This window comes from Prionailurus bengalensis, chromosome D2 (genome assembly GCF_016509475.1).
Source record: "Prionailurus bengalensis isolate Pbe53 chromosome D2, Fcat_Pben_1.1_paternal_pri, whole genome shotgun sequence".
Taxonomy (NCBI): Eukaryota; Metazoa; Chordata; class Mammalia; order Carnivora; family Felidae; genus Prionailurus; species Prionailurus bengalensis.
Window position 1 is genome coordinate 82,919,482 of NC_057351.1, and position 17,282 is coordinate 82,936,763.

The 17,282-nt window shown below is 56.9% G+C and overlaps 1 protein-coding gene across 4 annotated transcripts in view; it reads left to right on the forward strand.

The window, feature by feature from the left end:
* Window positions 1-17,282, forward strand: part of PTPRE (protein tyrosine phosphatase receptor type E) — a 99,120-nt gene that overhangs the window by 59,661 nt on the left and 22,177 nt on the right. For 3 of the 4 annotated variants that reach the window (XM_043597866.1, XM_043597868.1, XM_043597867.1), the window contains exons 3-9: window positions 372-471; window positions 760-833; window positions 2,757-2,893; window positions 8,811-8,901; window positions 12,562-12,638; window positions 13,539-13,575; window positions 15,345-15,442. In XM_043597866.1, the coding sequence (XP_043453801.1) occupies window positions 372-471; window positions 760-833; window positions 2,757-2,893; window positions 8,811-8,901; window positions 12,562-12,638; window positions 13,539-13,575; window positions 15,345-15,442 (614 nt within the window). Of the gene's footprint in view, window positions 1-371; window positions 472-551; window positions 683-759; window positions 834-2,756; window positions 2,894-8,810; window positions 8,902-12,561; window positions 12,639-13,538; window positions 13,576-15,344; window positions 15,443-17,282 lie in introns of those variants that run through there. The other variant, XM_043597869.1, reaches the window with a different exon arrangement.

Here is a 17,282-nt window from a genome sequence, read left to right on the forward strand (position 1 = left end):
CCCTGAGCTCCTGCCTGGCCCTGGCAGCTCCCCACGCTGTCCCCAGAACAGCAGGGCATCTGACCCTCCACCCTCTTCCACCTCCCTGGTGCCCCGGACCCCGGGGAAACAGGTTCCTTGAGGGGGGCGGGGAGCTCCCTGTCGCGCCTTCACTGCCCCTCAGCCCTCACCAGGGTCAAAGTCACCGGCCCCTCAGTTCACGCTCTGTCCCCCGTGTCTCATCTCATCAGTGGTGAGAGCACAAGGCACCGGGCGGTGGCCTGCCTTGCCGACGGGGAAGCGTGGTCTGGTGCTGGGGCTCCTTCCTCGCCCAAACCCCCTTTTCCCCTTCGTCTGAGTCCCATCGTGATGGGGACCGGCTCTGCCCGCAGGCCCTCCGGACCCCCGCGCGTCCCAGCCCCTGCTGGCCTGGCTGCTGCTGCCTCTGCTGCTGTTAGTCGTCTCCCTCCTCCTCGCCGCCTACTTCTTCAGGTAGGAGTGTCCCCGGGGCGCAGGCGGACTTGCCCCGACCAGCTCTGATGAGGAAATGATCTCCTCCAGGCCGCACTGCGGGTGTGGGCCCAGGCAGAGGGCGGCAGGGCTGGGGACCGGAGGGGCCGGGGACGAGCGGGGCTGGCGACCCGGGGCCGGCGTGGCAGGGTCCAGCCATGAGCGGCAGGAAGAGCTTCTCCAGGCTCACCTGGTGGGTATCCTTGCGCAAGAGCCCCGCGTCCCGGGGACCTTCCCTGTGCCCGAGGCTAACCAGTCTGTGTCTCGAAGGTTCAGGAAGCAGAGGAAAGCCGTGGTCAGCGCCAATGACAAGAAGGTGCCCAACGGAATCCTGGAAGAACAAGGTACCCTGCGGGGCCGGGGGGGGGGGGGGGGGGCTGGCGGGCGGGGGAGGGGAGGGGCTGCCGGGAGGGTTTGCTGGGGGCTGTCGTCCGCCTCTTATTTGCAACATTAAACCCCTTCGCCCTTGAGACTTGGGTCTCGGTGTAATGCTGGCGTTTGCGATGGTAGAATGTTACCATTTCAAAACTTTTCTCCTTTCCCTCGGCTATGAAACAGACATTGGAGACTTTCCGTTTGTGGCTTTGTTGGAAACGCTGTTCACATCCTGTCCTGTTGACAGGGTTTTGACGTGTGACAGTTTTCAGGAAGCCCTTTAAAATCACCCTAGGATGAGACAGCCTGGTTCATGCTCTAAAGGGCTCCCCTGAAATTCGCACCGTTTTCGGATCTTGACGCTGGAAGAGAGCTAGCTGATCTGCCAACGTGTGAGGCAGGGATGGTCCCCGGGGAGGGCATTCCCAGCCTTGTCTTTCGGGCTCTGGGCTCAGTTCCGTGCCTCAATGCTACTTACAAGGCACACTGTTTCTTTTGCCCACAAGTGCAGGTGGCTGAGAGAGTTCTGTGAGGCAGAGACTTTCAGAATGATTGGTTCACACCAGTGACCGTAACTTCCTCTAGTCAGCTTGCTACCTAATAGTTCCATGGTTTGGGGGAGCAAACATACCGTCAGCCTTCAAACAGAATTGCAGAATCGGCCCCCAGATAATAAAAAAGAACGTCAGCCCCAAAAGACCTAGCAAGGGGCTGGAGGGCAGTCCTGGGGTGCTGGCGGGACCTGAACGTCACCGAGAACCTCGTTCGGTACTGCTGTGGCCTGCGGGCGTCTCCTTCCTGCCCCAGCTCGCTCCCCTGCACGTTTCAACAGCCCTGAAAGGGAGGGAAGAAGGTGTGGCTGGCGAGGCCCAGAGGCCCAGCCAGACTCACTCTGACGCGTCTGCTCTCAGAGGAACGAACCCTATGAGGAGTTCTTGGCTGGGCTTCAGAAAGGCTCTGCAGGTGGGGACAGGCCCTTTGCAGGAGTGACAGCAGAGTGTTCACGTGGACTTTGTCAAGAGTATCAGTCACGTTGCAGGGAGAGAAGCCCCTGCCAGCGATCTCTCCTTTTGTCTCACTCCGAGTTGATGGAAGGATCTCTCCTGAGGCCCGTCCTTGTTGTCAGTGCCTCCCTGCCCACTCCCCGCAAAGCAGGGATGGTTTCTCTCTCTCTCTCTCTCTCTCTCTCTCTCTTTCTCTCTTTAAACACTTATTTATTTGAGGGGGGGAGGGGCAGAGAGAGAGGGAGACCCAGAATCCGAAGCACCGGATTGTGCTGAGCTGTCAGCACAGAGCCCGACGCGGGGCTCGAACCCACGAACCACGAGATCATGACCTGAGTCAAAGTCAGATGCTTAACTGACTGGGCCACCCAGGAGCCCCCAGGAGGGTTTCTCTTACTACTTCTGGAGCTTGTGGTGTTTCAGCAAGCAGACTATTTGTCACAAGGAAGACAGGGCTGAGGGAGACGCATATCCTAACCGATTCCCTGTCTTTCCCGCCTGAACCAAAGTTACTCTTCCATATTGATTAGCGTGCAATCGTTTCTCCCTATTTCAAGCCTGGAGAAGTGAGTTGGAGTGTGAGAGTGCCCGGATCCTTGGTGGAGGGAGCGGGGGCTGGGGGTTGAGCTGGAAGATGAGGTGACTGTGGTTGGTGAGAGCAGGTCACACCGGCCAGAGGGACGCCCCTCTGGTGTGGATGTTATCGCAGGGGGCAGACCTCTGCGCTCAGCTGCGTGGGGCCCTGCTCGGCCCTGGCTTCGTGATCGGAGAGCACCGTCCACCCTCTGGCTGTGCCATTCCTCCGGGGTGCCGTCGGTCCGTCCGGTTCCTGAGTCAGCCATCCGGAAACCTGGCTGAGTGGCCCCCGTGTGTCTTCTGGTCCCACAGAGCAGCAAAGAGTGATGCTTCTCAGCAGGTCCCCCTCCGGGCCCAAGAAGTACTTCCCCATCCCCGTGGCGCACCTGGAGGAGGAGATCCGCGTCCGGTCGGCAGATGACTGCAAGCACTTTCGGGAGGAGTTCAACGTGAGTTTGGAGGCTCCTTGCTGTTCTTGTCGTGGGGTCGGGGCCTGGGAAGCGCGGCACCGCATTTCAGGGCACATCGTCCCAAAGACCGCATACACACACTCGCGTGGGTCGCCACACTGTCCCAGAGGGGTTTCTGGACGCCTGGCTTCTCCTGCGAGGTCCACGCACGCCCCTCGTTGCTCATTCGTAGGATGAGACGGTCGAGCGAGAGGCTCCCGAAGGCCCCTTCCAGCGCAGACACTCTGAGTGCCGAGTCCCAAAATCTAGCGTGATAGGGACACGGCGGTCTCCCTGATGTGGAAGACCAGGGCCCGAGCGGGCGGTAGGGTGACAGTTCTGTGTGGAAAGCGGTGGACCCCCCCTCCCACCTTCTAACGGGCCTCGGCGACCTCGTGCATCTCGCGGGTGAAGGAAACGTCCCTCTTGCGAACCACCCTCGTGGCGTGACTTAAACAGCCGTGGGGCCGCTTGAGGGGCCACGGGCTTCGGTTCGACCTGTGCCCCAGCCTCTCCTGGGCATCACCCAGCTACTGCCGTTCTGGGTGAATCGCCTCTGTGGACCTGGCAACGGCAGCAGCCAACTAGCACGGCTTTAACCAACTGTGACGGTCCCCACGGGAGCAAGCCGATTCCCCCAGCTCTCCACAAAAACCACGAAGGTGCGTCCGTGACGCCTCGCCTCGTGCGATTCGAGTTTTTGTCAATGTCCTGTGAATTGTGACTCTGCTGGATAGACAGAGATTTGGGGGGTGGGGGGAGGGAGAGAGGGAGGCACATGGAGGGGGGGGGCAGGTAAGAGAGACACCGGGGACACTCATCTGGGGTCTAGCCGTTCAGTGTTTACCCCTGACCATGTTCCTCGTGAGCTCTGTGCATCTTGCTCACGTCACACGCAGCCGTGTGCTCAGTGTTGAGCCCCAAAGAGAGGCCGGTGATGCTGACCGCGCCTTGCATAGCCTGCTGCCCGCCCCCGGGCCCTGGCACAGGGGCCAACGTCTGGGCAGCCGGCCTCCACCGTCTAAGAGGGGCTCTGGGCAGCGGGCCGCATAACCAGCGGCGTGTGGTGTAGCTATTTAATCCAGAGACGGCACTCCAGCAGATGCGTGGCTTTTCACACGGAAGCATCCCGCGAGGGCACGGGAGGTGACGGTACTTTGCTTATTTTTTTAACATGAGCCTCGCCCGCCTTTGCCTTGCTTCCCTTTGTTTCCAATTGTGTCTTCTATTTTGGGGAAATTAGGTCATCTTGAAAGACAGCTCGACACAGTATTGTTTTGCAATCTGTCAGCCTGGCGAGAGAAGTTCATTCTCCGTGTTCACAGTAACTACCCAAGTTGGCAGCGGTGTGACTTTGTCCCCTCCTGTCTTGTCCTGTTTCCCCATGTGCTTGTGTTTCCCCGCGTGGACGTGGGGGTCAGCCTTCTGCCGGCAGGAGGACCGTGAGTCAGAACCAGCTGGCTCCGCTGAGATGTCTAAAGTGAGGGCGACTCCGACGCAGCAGGGCTGGAAGTAGGGTCAGGCAGGTGACGCACCTGCCCCAGGCATGAGCAGCTCAGTCGGGATAAATAGTATTTCAATTATTCAAAAATATCAAAAAATTTTTGTGTTGTTTGTTTATTTGTTTTGAGACACAGAGAGAGTGGGGAAGGGGCAGAGAGAAAGGGAGACAGAGACAGAGAGAGAGAGAGAGAGAGAGAGAGAGAGAGAATCCCAGGCAGGCTCTGTGCTGTCTGCACAGAGCCCGACACGGGGCTCAAACTCACGAACTGCGAGATCGTGACCTGAGCCTGAGTCGGATGCTTAACCAACTGAGCCACCCAGGCGCCCCCAAAATATCAAAATTAATGCAGGCAATCCATGCCGAATGAAATAATAAATGAAGACGAGATCATTCCGACTGAGTTCTCCCGCGGTCCCAGGCTCCACCATGAGTTGTCACCCCACCGTCACCCATCCTGGCATTATTTAAAGGTTTGGTGTTTTCGACATCATGCCTCAATTTTGAATTTAAAAATTTTTTCAATGTTGCATTTGGATATTATTTTACCTCGATTCCTGGGTTTATGGTGCCACTTCAGATTTTGCCCCCGAAGCAAGTACGTCACCCTTCCTGCCCTGCCCTGCCCTGCCCTGCCCAGCTGCCCACTGGAAGCCTCCGGGCAGTGAAGGGTGAGTAGATATGCAGAGGGAAGGAGGGTCTGGTTCCGGCGCTGGGGGACCCGGGACAAGCTGCTTGTAGTCTCTGAACCCCAGTTTGTTGTTCTCGCCAGTGAGAGCTGGCCCTGTCTTTTTTGTTTGTTTTATTTTTGAGAGAGAGAATGAGAGACAGAGCACGGGCAGGGGAGGGGCAGGGAGAGAGGGAGACACAGAATCTGAAGCAGGCTCCAGGGTCCGAGCTGTCAGCATGGAGCCTAACACAGGGCTTGAACCCACGGTCCGTGAGATCATGACCTGAGCCGAAGTCGGACGCTTCACTGACTAAGCGACCCATGCGCTCCTCAGCTGGCTGTGTCTCAAGCCGTGTTTGTGTGGTTTCTGTCTCCTAAGCGCCCTGGAGACTTCCAGGACCCGCCCACTCTTGGCTCTGTGATGACCCCGCTTGAGTTAGACAGCTGTTCCCCTCTTCCTTCTCCTCACCTGATGTCCTGAGTTCCAGTCCCAGAGACGATGAAAGGGACGGACGAGTCTCAAAACGAGTTTGGACGTTTGTGTATTGCTGACCCAGAGCATCCGTGAGCTGAAGGAGTTTGGCCCTGGGGCACTTCGGTGGCATGGTCGAGGCGTGAATGCTGGCCGGCCTGCCTCTTACCAGCCTGGGGCGCTTGCTTGGTCCATTGATTCCACCTCTGCCTGCCTCGGATTGCTCGCCTGTCCCCGTAGGATTGTCCGAACACGTAAAAGAGGCAGATGTGTGCCCAGGTTCGCCCAGTGTCTGCACGAGAGGCGTCTGGGGCTGCCATGCTTTTTAGGACGACTCCTGGGGACGTCCAGTCTCACAGTCTCCGCCCGCCATGATAGAGTGCCATCCCAGCAGAGGCTCTCCCAGGCCCCCCAGTGAAACCCCGGCCAGTGAGTGCCATTCAGGGCAGGAACACCCCCTCCCCAGACAGAGTCTGTCCAGCTCAGGGGCCCTGCCCCAGCCCTAGCATGCGTGTTGTAGAAAGGCGCAGGGGAGGCGTGAGCCAGAACCGACCCCTGGAGCATGCTGGACCAGCCCACACCCGGCTGCTCTCTGTTCTTCTCATTGGGTACCACCTTCCCAGCACTGCAGAGCAGGGAGGAAGGGGCAGGGACGTGACCTGTGGCTCCTGTGTGTGCTCACCGAGATGAAATCCCACCTCCAGAAGCAAGCACACCAGCCGACCCTGTTCGGCCAATTTATGTAATCGCACATTCAATCGCCAGGTATTTATTGACCGATCGCTACCTGCACGGCTCCCGCTCAGCGCTGTGGGGGTGACCCGGTCGCGGCAGAGCCCTCCCCGGGTGCTGCCCCGTTTCCCCTGTGCCCACTGAGCAGCTCGGAGATTCGAGTCTGCAGGCAGATTGACAGCGGGACAAAGTGAGGGGTGGCAGTCATTCTGTGCGCTTGGAGACGGAGATATGCCTTCTACACAGAGCACCTGGCCTGACCCCAAGTGGCCCCCCGCACAGCCCAAAAAGCCGGTATCGCCACCCCAACTTCATATCCCGGGTCTCAGGCCACTGCAGGGGGTGGGGCAGAGCTGGGTCCCCCCTCGACCCCTAACCCTCCAACCTCCCCACATGCCTCACCATAGCCACCCCACCTTCCGAGGAAGAGGGAGGTTTCTTGGGTTGTTTTTTTCTTTTTCAATTAATCATTCGCATAGATTTTAATTTTTAGAGCCGTTTTAGGCTTAGGGAAAGATTGGGCATAGAGTACAGCGTTCCCCCTTAGCCCACAGTATCCCAAATCAACAGTGTCCCGTGTTCACGCCCTACGTGTGTTCCAAATGAGAACTGATGTTGACTCATTGTCACTAACTGACCGACATCCAGAGCTGGGGTTCTAGTGTGATACATTGTGTGGGTTCAGACAAACGCATGACATCATGCGCCCACCATTACAGTGTTATACCTCGTTTTTATTCTCAGGGGTGAGGACAAAAAAGTTTTTGAGTATAGAAAGAGAGAAGCCTGTAGAATGTTGCCACAGATTCTCTGTTTAGGTTAGGTCCAGAAAATCAGTGTCAAGACAGCTTTGATAAGAACCAGGAATTGTGAGGGGCGCCTCGGTGGCTCAGTCCGTTGAGCGTCCGACTTCGGCTCAGGTTGTGATCTCATCGCTTGTGGGTTCAAGCCCCGCGTCGGCCTCTGTGCTGACAGCTCGGAGCCTGGAGCCCGCTTCGGATTCTGTGTCTCCCTCTCTCTGCCCCTCTCTTGCTCATGCTCTGTCTCCCTCTGTCTCTCAAAATAAATAAACATTAACAAAAAAAAAAAAGAGAGAGAGAGAGAACCAGGAATTTTGGGTAGAGAAGGCATTGACCCCAAGGCACCCACCAGGCTCTCTGCCTGTGGCCGTCCAGTTTGGTGAACTGAAAACAAAAGAAAGAGTTCACTGGCTGGCAGGGGCTCAGTCTGTGAGGGAGAAGCCCCCCGCCCCAGAAGAGGGAGGCTCTGGGCACCTGTGGGCGGTGAGTCCGGCCCTCGTGACTCATGGTGTGAATAAGCCTAGGGCCGTGCAGCACTTGTGAGGTCTGTCCCCATCTTCCGGGGACTTCACACTTGAAGAAGGGGAGTCTTGGTGGCCAGTTCCAGGCCAGACTGAAGGTCTCCCCCGGTGCCTGCTGCTTGCCAGCCAGGTGAACCTGGACAAATCTCCAGCAGCCTTGGGGGCCAGTTTCCTCATCGGGAAAACAGATGATGCTAGTGTCCTCTTGTAATAGGTTGAGCTATGGCCTGGGGCAGGTGACCCGCTCCTCCTCCAGTGCCTGGCACATCTCAGCGGCTTGGTAAATATTGACACTCATTCCTCGAATTCCAGTGTCCCCTCCCCAGTCCAGTCAACGTTGAGGTTAACGTTGAAGGCCGTGATCTGGGGGTTCAAAAGGCTCTTTCCCACAGTGCACTGCACGGGGCTTGCCTACGTGCGGAGGGCGTCCCAGCAGCCAGCGAATGCGGGGGGACGACTAGAATCAGTAGAAGTCAGGGAACCCAGGGTCAGCCGGGTTCGTGTCCACGGAGCCACACATCAGTCACAGGGTGCTAGCTAGCGTCTCACGCCTCGGTGTCCTCATCCGAGGCGGCGGGGGGGATAGGGCAGAGTTCCTGAAGCCAGGTGCACACACAGGACCCCTGGGGATCTTGCGCTGATCCAGGCTGGGGCTGGAGTCCGTGCTTCCCACAAGAGGCCAGCTGGACCTTACCCCCTGGCCCGCGAGCGTGCGGCCTCTCAAGCAGGAGGCCCACATCTAAGCTCCTCGAACATCCTCTGCCCATCCCCGAGCCCAGCCCCACGGGCACAGCTGGCCTCCACAGCCCCTCCGCAAGGTGCCCTTGCTCTGCCCTCTCCTGCTCCAGAGTTCTCCTGTGCTCAGTCTGTAAGTATCCGTGGAGTCCCTGCTCCGGGCCAGGACCTGTGGCTCCCAGGGCTTTGGTGACAGTGCACAGACAAGTCCCCGCCTTCATGCAGCTGAGGGCCCAACGGTGGGGTCGTCACCACGTCCACAGCTCGCTTGGCCCGCTGGCGAGAGCGCCCTGAGGGCAGGCAGGCCTGTGTCTTCCTCACGCGTCTGCTCGGCCCCTGGCACAGCCCGCCGGGCAGGGAGGGCAGTGGACTGCACGTCGTTTGCTCGGCCGGGGTTTCCTTGATTCCTGTGCCCGTTAGCGAAGTGGACGTAAACGCTGTCTTCGGATTCATCATGTTTAGTGCTAACTGTGTATTTTCTTCTAGTCGTTGCCATCTGGACACATACAAGGAACTTTTGAACTGGCCAATAAAGAAGAAAATAGAGAAAAAAACAGATATCCCAACATCCTTCCCAGTAAGACTTTACTTTTTCTGCATGATTGGTAGCATGTGGAGTAAACTCAACATTCCTTTGTAGCTCCTGGAGACTGTGCCTGCCCGGGCAGTATAACAGTCCCGGGACTCGGGGACGAGGGCCTGGGCCAGCACCACTGCTTGGCGCTTGTCCAGGGAGGTCTAGGTGGCCGTCTCCCACAGCGGGCTCAGGCTACCTCTGTTGTCATGGGTCTGGCCACCAAGCCTGTGCTCGATGTTGAGACCTGGGCTGCCCAGGGGCCCAGGGGAGTGCCCCCCGCACAGGCTGGCGGGGGCCCGCTCCTGGGCCCAGTCCTGAGCCACAGTCTTGTGCTGCCAGTGGCCCTGGGCATCTCCGCATCTCAGACTCAGTGCTCTCGGCCACCAGCTGTGGGTCTCCCAGACCAGGGGCAGAAATGACAGAATGAGAAATGTGCAGAGATTTGGCAGCTTTGTGGGAGGGCTTAGCAATGCCAGCAGCTAAACGGGGCCATGGGCTGCAGGGTGTGGGGTCCAGGGAGGCCATCGGGCCAGATAGCTGACAGATCTGTCCAGGGATGTGGCTGGACAGGCTTCGCCCCGGGGGTGCCTTTCTCAGCCCACCTTGGTACCAGGACAAACCTGAATGTTCCAAGCTGTCAGCTGGCCAAGGAGGGTTGCAGTATTCTTCGTTCAGCTGGACCCCTCTTGTGGGCTTTGCCCATCAGGCTAACAGAAAGGCAGCCAGGAAGGGTTTAAATCCTGAGCCCCAGGCCAGAGAATCTCCCTGTTCTCAGACAGAGCCTCCGTGGAAGCAAGGGAGCCAGCCCGTGCAGTGGGCCTCAGTCCACTTGGTTGCATTTTTAGGATTGGAATTAAGTCTGTCTCTTCAGAGGCACGAGAGGCTGTGGTCCGCCCAATTTGTGTGGTCTCTGGACTCTTAGCACTTAATAGAAATAATTCTTTTGCACTTTACAAGCATAGGATTGACACCTCTTTTTTTTTTTTTTCCAAAGGCCCCTATAAGACTATGATCCAACTACGATGAGAAATTAACCAAATAGTCTTTCGGCTAAAACATATTTGCGTAGGCAGCCAAGGGAGCCGCAAGGAGATGGGACACAAAGCTGTGCAGGGAGGAGGGGCTTGGGCCAGGGTTAGACTCTGGACACGCAATGGGGGGTCCAATCGGGAGGGCTTGCTGCTGGATCTGGGGTGGGTTATCAGAGAAGGAGGGAGACAAGCCGCATGGTTGGAGCAGATCGAGGGAAAGGAGAACCGTGGGGGGAGGCTTGGGATCTTTGGAATATTTTGTGTCAAATAAAAATCGGGATATTTGCAAATTAGCATTATTATCTGCTATTAGTTTGACTAATTAGCTTCGTTAATCAATTTAATTTATGCATTGACTTACTGAATGTATCTGTTGAGGACCTACCTACCCAGCCCCAGCACTTTTCTAGGGTCCTGCCCCCATTTGCCTCTTACTCACTAAAACCCTTATTTAAAATTCTTTGAAAGTTAGTTTATTTATTTTGAGAGAGAGAGAGAGAGAGAGAGAACGAGAGAGAGCGAGAGAGTGCTCATGAGCGAGCGGGGGAGGGGCAGAGAGAAAGAGAGAAAGAATCCCAAGCAGACAGTACAGAGCCTGATGTGGGGCTCAATCTCACAAACTGTGAGATCATGACCTGAGCTGAAATCAAGAGTCTGCTGGTTAACCGACTGAGCCACTCAGGCACCCCTAAATTTACTAGATTTTTAAGAAACCCCTCAACCCAGGCATGGAAATGGCTCTAGGGAGCTTGGATGACAGAGAACAAGATGCCTGGCGTGTCCATGAGGCTGGGCTTCGGAAAAGCTTGGTGACTGGTAGGGAGACAGCATCCTCTACTCTGGAAAAAAAGCAGCAACAGCCAGTAATTTCAAAATATAATGTTTTGAGAGCGAAGTGTGACTTTCAGAATAAAAAGACAGGAAGCTCTCCGAAACTGCAAGGTTCTAAATCTAACCAGAAGGCTATTTTCTACCCTCGGCTTTCTATAGCTGTTCTCAAAGCGTAAACGGTCCCAAATTATTTTCAACTGGCTTTACACATGCTCGGCCGGAGCCGTATCTGCTTTAGGGCTGTCAGCCCCTGAGCAGGAGGGTGTCGTAGAGGAGGCCATCGGGCTGTACGTTTGGGGTTTGACACCCTGGCTGCCCCATACGAGCCATGACTTTCCCTGAAAGCCTCAGTGGCCTCTGCTGCTGGGGGCAGGATAGATCGGGCCCAGCGATACCGTGTCTAGTCAACAGGTGTCTGAGGTCAGCAGCGCCTTCCAAGAATGCGGAAGACAACAGCTCCTTTGCCGCAGACCCACCCCGCAAACACACACGTCTCAGTTAGTTTCAGACCTGTGGAGACAAGCAGGGGGTAAAGCAGGACAAAGCAGGACGATAGAACGCAGTAAATACATACGGAGTGCTCACTCTGTCCCAAGCCCCGTGCCCGGGGTGGTGTGAACCGCGCCGTGCCCGGGGTGGTGTGAACCACCCCGGGAGCAGCTTTGACTCTTGACCCTGGCCCTGGGCCGGGTCTGACCATCCATCCTCAGCATTTCCGATAGCTGTTGTGCAGCTGGAGGTAGGAGACCCAGGCCCGGGGCCAAGACACTTTGAAGGGCCCATGACACCATCTGATTTCCTTTAAAATCAGAGAAACAAAAACAAAAACGACACCATAATCCAGTCTGGTTACGGTAAGCTTTATACTAACTAATAACACAGTTGTAAAATAAAATGTTTACTTTTTTCTTTTATGGAGGAAGGGGCCATGAAGGCAGGAGTGACAAGGACCCACCAAGGTCACAGTGGGGGCCCTGGTTGAAACTTCCCCAAATGTGCACACACACACACACACACACACACTCCACAAACACATACACGCCAGACCCACGCACACAGAGAAGACACACACCGCACCCCCACCTACCACGCACACCTGCACGCCACCCGCCCCCACACAGAGGAAGCACACATCACACACCCACACAGAGCTCTCTGTGGTCAGCCCCCTCACTAGAGAGTTGCTTGTACAGCAGGCCAGAATCTTCCAGGCAGGTGGCCCGCCAGGCCCAGCTCATGGCAGCGTGAGTTCCGCCCACCTTCCAGCCCTAGGGCCGACTGGAAGGATGGGGATCGGGGTGTGGAGTCGGCTTGTCCCTTCCCTGGAAAGCCCGGGAGCGTGGACCCCAGCCCTTCCTCTGGGGCTCTCCTCAGTGCGCAAGGGCCTTGTTAAGACGGGGGCCCAGCTGGGGTTTTGGAGAATACGGTGATCTCACTGCGGGGCCCCAGCACGTGCTGCTGTTCTGTTTCTATGTGAGGCCCAGCAGCCCCCACTCCTGGACGCTGAAATTCATGCCTCTGCTGTCAGCCCACAGGTCTTACCGGACACCTGGTTAGGGCCGGGCACTGTCCTCAGTGCTGAGATGCAGTGCTCATTCAGTGAAACAGGTGTATTCCCATCCTCATGACACAGAGGGTCTCATGAGGACATTGAAAAGGACGCGTCCTCCGTCCCGGTGATCGCCACGCAAGACCCGGTCGTGTCAGGTGCCGTGTGTAATGCTGTAGATGGAAGAAACGTATGGCAGGTGTCATTTCCTTATCCTGATATCATGGTTTTTTGCTTTCTTCTAAACAGATGATCATTCCAGGGTGATTCTGAGCCAAGTGGACGGAGCCCCCTGTTCAGACTATATTAATGCTTCGTACATAGATGTAAGTCTGCCGTTTTCCTGTCCCCGGCCCGGCCTGATGCACACACCTGCACCATTTGGGGACTCAGTGTGAATCGTGACTTTCCTCTCTGGGGCCGGGTCACAACCTTCCTGGGCAGCTTGGCCACAGCACAGAGCGCACAGAGTCGCCCGGGGCTTTTGAATTAGCATCTGTCCGGGGATTCATTTTCAAGAAACAGATAAGCACAAAGATGCTTGTTACAGCATTCGTTCTGTTACTGACCAAATAGGACAAGAGGGATCAGTTAAACAAACTATGGTAAAACCATAATGCAATGGATTAAGAATTCATTTTAATTGGGGCGCCCGGGCGGCTCAGTCGGTTAAGCAGCCGAATTCAGGTCCAGTCATGATGTAACAGTTCGTGAGTTCGAGCCCCGCGTCCAGCTCTGTGCTGACAGCTCAGAGCCTGGAGGCTGCTTCAGATTCTGTGTCTCTCTCTTCTCTCTGCCCCTCCCCAGGTCACAGTCTCTCTCTCTCCCTCTCTCTGTCTCTGCCTCTCTCTCTCTCTCTCAAAAATAAACATAAAAAAGATTTAAGCGTTCACCTTAAGTGAACCTTAAAATATCGGTTAATATAAATTATAAAATTATCATAAAATACAACATAGGAGAATTTGTACTTACCAGTTAGTTAAAAGTATCTGAACGTGTGTCTGCTTGTGTGCGTGCGTGTGTGACTGGGAAAGTATTCACAGGAAAAATCTACGGCAGAGCCAACAAAAGTAACACTGGCTCCGAAAGGACTAGTGAGTTTTCTTCTTCTTTCTGTGTTTTCCAACTTTCTCGTGGTTGATACGCGTTACTTTCCAAACAACAACGGCAAACGCCTTCAGCCAAGAAAACGAGGAAGAATTACAAACCTGATTTTATGTTTCTAGGGTTACAAGGAGAAGAATAAATTCATAGCGGCTCAAGGTAAGCTTCTTGCTGTTTTTTTTTTCAAAACGGGATTTTGGTAACATGACGTGGGAGGCTACCTGGTCCTTGTCTGCTGCCAGGAATCCCGAGGCTTCCCCAGGGCTTCCTGTACCGCCCCGTCTGTGTTGCCTGTTTGCAGTCTGTCCAAGCTGTCCCTGAGCACGGGCCACGCAGGGGTGTCCCGAATCTCACAGAGCCTTGCGATTCGAGGCTGGCGCTCCATTGACCCCGAGTGTCAGCATGTCCTGGGAGCTGCTCAGACGTGCTACGTTCACATCTGCCTCTCAGCAAGCCTTCTCGGGTCATTCTGTGCCTTCGTTCGCAAAGCTCTGCCCCACGAGATGATGAAGCGTGTTGTACAAACAGAGCTTCAAAAGAACAGACGAGTTGGAGCCCCTGAGAGCCCAGGTCCCCCTTCCGCGGTCGGGCAGCCAGGGGAGGGTGTCATCACTTATAAGTGTAGGTGTAGCCGGCACGTTGGACGTACATCCACGCAAAGCATGCGTGTAGGCAGACAGACAGACAGACACATGCCTGTTCCCTCACATGCATGGTGCAAAGACAGGGCACCCAGTAGGTTAACGGTTATCATTTGAACCTGCTGATTCTTTCATTAGACAACCCTGAACCTCTCTCAGCTGGCCGAGCTCGGGTGTGGCTCCCAGTTGTGGTTGTTTCCAGGCGGGTGGGGAAGGGAGGGAGTCGCTTATCAGATCAAGGCCTTAACCCCCAGGCGCGCCCTTCAGCTCGCACACGATCCACTTTGCACGGACGAGGTCTGACCTACCATCCGTCAGCCCAGAGGTGGCTGGGGACGTGGAGCCCACAGCGGCTTTCGTGGGCTTCCTCCCTCGCAGGCGACAGTCTTTTCGACAACAGGTCCCCAAATTCAGCGCACGTCGGAATCACGTGAGAGCTTATTAAAAATGTACATTTCTTAGGAAATAGGGAAGCACACAGACGCATACACCCAGAGTGCAGCGTCAGAGAACCCGACAGACATCAGCTGACACAGATAGAGGAGTCTCTCTCCCGTAAGAAGGGGGGGCAGCCCGGGGCCCAGGCAGAGGCTCAAAGGAGAGGGACCTCTTGATCTTCCTGCTCTGCCCTCCGTGGCATGTCACTGTCTGCCTCAGGGTCACAAAATGGCTGCGTCTCCAGGCACTGTGTCTGCATTCAGGCCGGAAGGAGGGCAAAGGGCAGAGGACTTTCTTCTGGGGACGCTTTGTCTTTGGTTCAGACCGCTCCCCAGGAACCTCAGCCCACACCCCGCTGGATGGCACTGAATCATCGCCAGCTGCCAGGGCAGCTGAGAAATGAGGGAAGGGGGTTAGGCGTGGAGGGTGAGTGGGTCAGCCCGCAGCCCGTCTGCGTCTCTGTCTGCGTCTGTCTGTCGCGCACACACAGACCCTCGTGCAGTTCTGGAGCGGGTGCTGGCGTGCCGAGGCTTTGAGGGGCCCCCTGAGCGGCCGCACGCACGGCACTCTGGACAGGCAGGCTCAGACCCCAGCCTCATCTGAATACCCGTGATTGCCTGTGAATGGGGTCACCCCCTGGACGCTGCTGTGTGCCTCCCCAAGGACATCCCAGCCCCAGGGGGTGGCCAGGGGTGTGGGCGGTGGGGCGGGGAGGCCGCACCCCTTCCCCGGTGGGCCAGCCGGCCCTTCTGTGCCTGGGAGGAGCCCGGTCCCAGGGCCCCAAGGCCAGGGTGACAGGGGCCAGAGACCCTCTTCGGGTCTGACTTTGGGCTCCTCCTCTGCATACAGGCCCTAAACAGGAGACAGTTAATGACTTCTGGAGAATGATCTGGGAACAGAAGTCTGCAACCATTGTCATGTTGACGAACCTGAAAGAAAGGAAGGAGGTGAGCCCAGCCTTCTGACTCACAGACTCTACTCTTTAAGCTTCTGGGGCTTGGCTGGGGGTGTGCTCACCACATCCTTTTCCTATCCCTCTCCCTTCTTATCGCTGCAGAAGAAGACGAAAAAAAAAAACAAAACACGAGGGGCTCACAGCATTTTTATCACGAAACAAATATTCTGTGTTCCAAGCATCTCACTGCTCTAGACGGCGACACGCAAATGTCACAGGGTTCTTTCTTCAGCCGAGAGCCCCCCACCCCAGCCCCAGCCTGGCTGCTCTCCGGTGCCGGGCGTGTGCGGCTCAGCACTCAGAGGCTCAGCGTGCTGGGCATGCGCTCCGGTGGGCCTCGGCCGACCAATAAAAGTGGATTTCCTGCTTATTATCCAGACTAGAGAACTGTATTTGAAACACAAGGTGTATTGAAGGAATGTGGATTTAATTAGCTACTTCTAATTTAAAACGTAATGCACGGACACCGGAGGAACTTGAAGCCTCTATAAAGAAGGTCAAGCGGATCCACGTCCTAAGGGAACAGATACTCCTCCCGGTCTGCTCTGCTGGACAGGCGGCCGCAGGGGAGTGTGCAGGGGGCAGCACACAAACCCCGCCTCTTGTGATTTAAGTGCCGCTGGGAGGGGCAGGCGCCAAACAGAAAGCAAATAAACATAAACTGTGTCAGGAAGTGACATAAAAAATAACGGAGAGTAAAGGGCTGATGAGCAGGGAGGGCCAAATGAGCCAGGCAGACAAGGACGTAGGGGCCTGGGCCTGGGGCACTGGGGTGGCGGGGCTTCAGGGGCTGGGGCTGGGGCACTGGGAGGGGGCGGGGCATCTGGGGCTGGGGCACGGGGGGCGTGGCTTCGGGGGCTGGGGCACTGGGAGGGGGCGGGGCATCTGGGGCACTGGGAAGGGGTGGGGCATCTGGGGCTGGGGCACTGGGGGGCGGGGCTTCAGGGGCTGGGGCACTGGGGGGCGGGGCTTCAGGGGCTGGGGCACGGGGCGGGGGCGGGGCATCAGGGACTGGGGCATTGGGGGGGTGGGGCATCAGGGGCTGGGCTGGGGCACTAGGGGAGGGGTTGGGGCAGGTGGAGCCATTCTCCTGCCTTCCAGCCATTGACTTTTTACCTAAGGGGCACAGACCCCTATTGCATAAGCAGAGCAAGGTGTGATGGTGGTTTCTAGAGCAGGAAGGAGGGGACCCCAGAGGGAGGAGCAGTCCCCCTTTGGTGTAGGTCAGGGTGGGGGCAGGAGTGGCACCATGTCTGAAAGGCTGGAGGGAACTTGACCAAATCCAGTCCGAGAGAGGCTCCGGGGGCAGGGTGAGGTGATCATAAAGCCAGGAGTACTCGGCTGGGCTCGCACCTCGAGTGCCCCCAGAACCGCTGGCAATGGGTCAGGGAACTGGGCTGGGGTCTTCGGTGACAGACTGAGGCAGGCGGCCCGGGGAGGGTTTCTCTGCCGAAAGCAGGGCCTGGGTTTTCAGAAGTGAGTTTTCACCAGCATGAAAGAATCGCAGGCTACAAGGAGGCTTGCCAGACAGGGGGTCGCTGTTCTAGCATGTTCCAGCTTGAGGCCCAGAACAAGGGGGGCTGGCCGGGGGCGAGGAAGGCTCTGTGTGGTGGGAGACGTCTGTCCTCCTGGTCCCTGTCTGGGCCTGCCGTGTCCCCACGCGGTGCTGGTCTCCACCCTGGCCCTGTCATCGCACACTGGCAGGGGACCCCCAGGCAGCTGGGCTCAGGGGAAGGGGAAGGGGAAGGGCTGCCCCCCGGGATGGAAGTAGGCGGCCTGCTGGGGCAGCTCAGCTGAGGCCCTAGGCAGACACTGGCCCTCAGGCAGAGTCC